Source organism: Chenopodium album, chromosome 16, assembly GCF_948465745.1.
Source record: "Chenopodium album chromosome 16, dcCheAlbu1.1, whole genome shotgun sequence".
NCBI lineage: Eukaryota > Viridiplantae > Streptophyta > Magnoliopsida > Caryophyllales > Amaranthaceae > Chenopodium > Chenopodium album.
Window position 1 is genome coordinate 31,296,568 of NC_137849.1, and position 4,610 is coordinate 31,301,177.

At 36.6% G+C, this 4,610-nt stretch overlaps 1 protein-coding gene across 1 annotated transcript; it reads left to right on the forward strand.

The window, feature by feature from the left end:
• The first annotated feature begins 223 nt into the window (after positions 1-223).
• Positions 224-3,126, forward strand: LOC145584066 (uncharacterized). The gene is made up of 5 exons (XM_081641005.1): positions 224-878; positions 1,485-1,672; positions 1,931-2,206; positions 2,320-2,628; positions 2,776-3,126. Exons 1-5 carry the CDS (start codon positions 224-226, stop codon positions 3,124-3,126), a joined length of 1,779 nt encoding a protein of 592 aa, XP_081497131.1.
• Positions 3,127-4,610: the final 1,484 nt, after the last annotated feature.

Here is a 4,610-nt window from a genome sequence, read left to right on the forward strand (position 1 = left end):
ATATAACATAAATTTCAGAATGAAGAGAAAAAACAAGGGATATTTCAAGCTTCTTTACCAAAAGATCTTCTACTTCAAATTTTTCTCTTTCTCAAGAATAAAATCCCCCTCCACTACAAGAATCTCTACAAAATCTCCCTCCACAATCTCCCTCCACCTTAAGAAAATGAACAAATTCCTCCTCCACATCAAGCAAGTGAACAAAACTCTTCTCCATCACACAATGTACTTTCTTGAAAATCAAGAGGAAGGAACTTGTCATGGAGCTAGTTCAAATCCTAGAACTCAAGCTCCAATTCATGAAGGAACATTAAGTACTTTTGATATTGTTAATCTTCCACAAGATCCCAAAAAAGGGAGAAAGATAAGTGATTTTCATCCGGATGATAGGGATTTGGTTAAAAGAACATACATTCAACGAAAACCTTGTCAACCCGAAGATTTTGTATTTCCTCGAACACCTTTTGGGCCAAATTTGCGTCGCTTTAATAAAAAATGGTTTGATACTTGGCGGACTTGGCTTGAGTATAGTGTTGAGAAGGATGTGGATTTTTGTTTTATTTGTTACTTATTCAAGAAAGACAATGCATCTGTAGGCTATGCTTTTGTTAATGAGGGATTCAAGGCTTGGAATAGAACGGAATCATTTGCAAAACATGTTGGTGGACACATAAGTGCTCACAACATTGCAGTTGTTGATATGAACTCATTTGTCAATAAAAAGGCTTCTATTACAACCGCTTTGTCTAACCAATCACAAGAAGCTATGAGTGCATATCGAAAGCCGTTAGAAGCTTCAATTGAAACTACTCAATGGCTCCTACTTCAAGGGTTGCCTTTTCATGGCCATAATGAAAAAGAAACTTCATTGAATAGAGGTAACTTCATTTCTCTATTGTCACTTCTTTCAAAGCATGATCCTGACTACTCGAAAGTTGTTTTAAAAAACTGGTTTTTCACCATATGCCCCTGAGTTTTTTGTTTATTCACCATATACCCCTGAACTTTTTTAAATTCATCATCTACCCCCGAGTTTTCACAAAAATAAACCATATACCCTTGATGACTAATGATTGTTAATTTCGTCAATCATTAGGGTTAATTATGAACCAAAACCACCCTAAATACATTCCTCTACCCTCGAAACCACCTACATTCCTTTTTCCCACCCCTAAAACCACCCTAAATTTCCTTTTTTTTATCCTCAAAATTAATCATACAGATATGGTTATGGAGATTTGAAGTGGTTTCGGGGCTTAGAGAAAGGAGATGGGTGGTTTTGGGGATGAGGGGGAGTGATCTAAGGTGGTTTCGATGTATAATTAACCAAATTCCTATGATCTTATTTTCATTAGGGGTATATGGTAAATTTTTGTAACAACTTAGGGGTATATTGTGAATTTGAAAATTTTCATGGGTATATGGTGAATAAACAAAAAAACTCAGGGGTATATGGTGAAAAACCCGTTTAAAAAATGCTCTAGGTAATTTCCAACTGACTTCTCCTCCAATTCAAAAAGATATCATCAATGCTTGTGCAAAAGAAACAACTAAGGCGATTCTTGAAGAGATCGATGCTCGATTTTTTACCATCCTTGCCAATGAGTCAGCAGATGTTACCGATAAAGAACAAATGGTTGTTTGTTTGAGATATGTTAACAAAATGGGAGAGGTATGTGAATGATTTATTGGTGTTCTGCATGTTCCTAACACCACTTCTTTGACCTTGAAAAATGCTATTGAGTCTTTACATAAGGAGCACTCTTTAACTTTCTCTCGAGTACAAGGTCAAGGTTATGATGGTGCTAGCAATATGCAAGGTTCAATTAATGGCCTCAAAACTTTGATATTGAATGAATGCAAACAAGCTTACTTTGTGCATTGTTTTGCACATCAACTCTAATTGACACAAGTTGCACTTGCTAAAAAGAATTCTGATTGTGGATGGCTTTTTGTTGATGTACTTGCACCTCTTTTGAATTTTGTTGGAGGTTCACCAAAGAGGAAAGAATTTCTTAGAGAAAAACAACGTCAACATGTTGTAGAAGCATTGTCTTTTGGTGAACTTGAAACAGAAACGGGATTAAATCAAGAACAAGGTTTGGGTAGACCTTGTTACACTCGTTGGGGATCTCACTTCAAGCCGATCTTAAATGTGCTTGATTTATATTCTTCCATCCTTCTTTCCCTTGATTCTATTGTAGAAGTTTCTAATACACTTGATTCAAATAAAGCACAAGCTATTACACACTTGTTGATGTCATTTGATTTTGTGTTTGTGGCACACTTGATCTGGTTGATATATTTGCGATTACAAAGGAGTTGAATAAGGCCTTGCAAAAACATGATCAAGACATTGTGAATGAAATGGCCATGGTTGATGTAACCAAGGCTAATTTGCAAGAGTTGAAACATGAAGGACTTGATTTGCTTATGGAAAAAGTTAATTCTTTTATGGATAAACATGAACTTGAGATTCCAAACATGGAGGCGAAATATGTTGTTCCGGGGAGAAGGATGTTTAGAGGTAAGAGCCCACAAGTGGCAAATCATCATAATTTTCGAGTTGAAGTTTTTATAAGTGTTATTGACCCTCAATTGCAAGAACTTGAAAATCGATTTCTAGAGGTAAGTAAGGACTTACTTGTGCTTATGTCTTCCTTTAATCCTACTAATAATTTTTCATCTTTTGACAAAAAAAAAAAAAAAAAATTGATTCAACTTGCTAAATTCTATCCAAACGAATTTTCAAATGCCGAGTTGATATTTTTTTAGCATTCTTTTAACAACTTCATTGTTGATGCTAGAGAAGATAAGAGATTTAGGAATTTGAAGAGTGCAAATGAGTTTTCTATGAAACTTGTTGAAACGGGAAAACATGTAACTCATCATCGTGTGTACTTACTTTTGAAATTGGTGTTAATTCTTCCCGTTGCAACGTCAAGTGTAGAAAGAGTATTTTCAAGAATGACTCAAGTCAAAGATAAATTTTGCAATAGCATGGGAGATCAAATGTTAAATGATTGCTTTGCTACTTTTCTTGAAAGAGATTTGTTTGTGAATGTTAGTATGAATGATATTGTTCACCGGTATCAAAATATGAAAACTCGTCGTGAACAATTGTAATAGTTTTTTTTTTACGCATTATTAAGTTGTAATTTGAATAAATATTATTTCTTGAATGATTTATTTTACGGGTTTTTTTTTGTTTTTTTTTAAATTATAGTGTGGTTATGTTGGAAATTTTTGTTATTGATTAGTTTGTATTCGATAGTTCCCTACTGTAGACACCTGATTGTGTCTCCCCAAAAACCCAACCCAGTGATGAGTACTTTTCACGTCATTGATATCGAACGAAGTGAAAGGTTGAAGAGTCTCGTGAGTTCTTCTGTGTTCTAAAATGTTTTAATAAAAATAATTCATTTTGTATTTCGAAAATCATTCATTTCGCATCCTATTTATAAGAAACATCAAATCCAGTTTAGTTTGGTCTATGATATGGGTCTAATAATTATGTTGTTGTATGGGACCTGAAAAGAGCTTTCCAACAATATATTATAAGCCCAATTCCTAGTTATAACGAGGAAGTTATGGCCAAAACACTAAACTAGGCCTAAAATGAGTTTTATGGGTGGCCCAATGATCATGTGGAGGGTCCATTAATTATGATTGTATTCCTAAAGTCATTAGGATTTATCTTAGTCTTTTAGAATTATCTAGAAGGTTATTTTGAGTTCTAAAGGGATTAGTGTTTCGGGGTTTTTCGGAATCCCTTGGGATACTGGTCGTGCTCCTCGGACAGAGTGGCTCGGACACCTGCAAAACACGAATATTCCGTTGCCAAAATATTCACCTCCAACAGTTAAGTTAGTAACAGGAAATCGAAAAGCTAGAGAGAGAAAGTAGAGAAAAGTTGGAGCTATTTTTATGCTCTATTGAATGTAATGTCACAATCCACCCCTCCCATCATAAATGATTGGGGTATTTATAGGGGTGGGAAATTGTGCCCCTTTAGGGTTAGTGACCTAGGATAACGCGCTCTGATTGGCGGCGCAATCGAGAGAGGGCACGTGTCCCCTTGGGGAGCCATTTTGCGGCTGTCTAGGATCTTGGGCCTCCTTATGCTTGACACGTGTCATCTTCCTATAGGGACACGTGTTGCCTCTAATTGAGCCCACGTGTCTCTATGGGATTGGACCACGTATTTGGGATATTTTACCCTAAACATTTTCCCCTTAGAGGGGGTGACTCGTTCTCTACGGGCCACCTCCTCTGGTCTTACTCGTCCAATTATGTCCGAGTACTTTAGGCGTTTTGAGCTTTTGAAGGCGTTGCAGAGATCGAACAGGATCATCCGTCCGTCTGATTGGGCTGGATGCCTTGTTTGGTTCGCCTGACCTCTTTATAGGACTTTGTCTGATAGTCAGTCGAACGGATTGGGCCGAATGGCCTTTGAAGAGAGTCCAGCTGTTCTCCATTGTTTTGAGAAGATGGTTCAACTTCCGAGGCAAGTGTTAAATTTGACGAATAGTTATGACATCCGTTCGAATTCCGTCTTAAATGATGTGACACCCGTTCGAATTTGTCTTAAATGACGGGGCGGTTTTTTA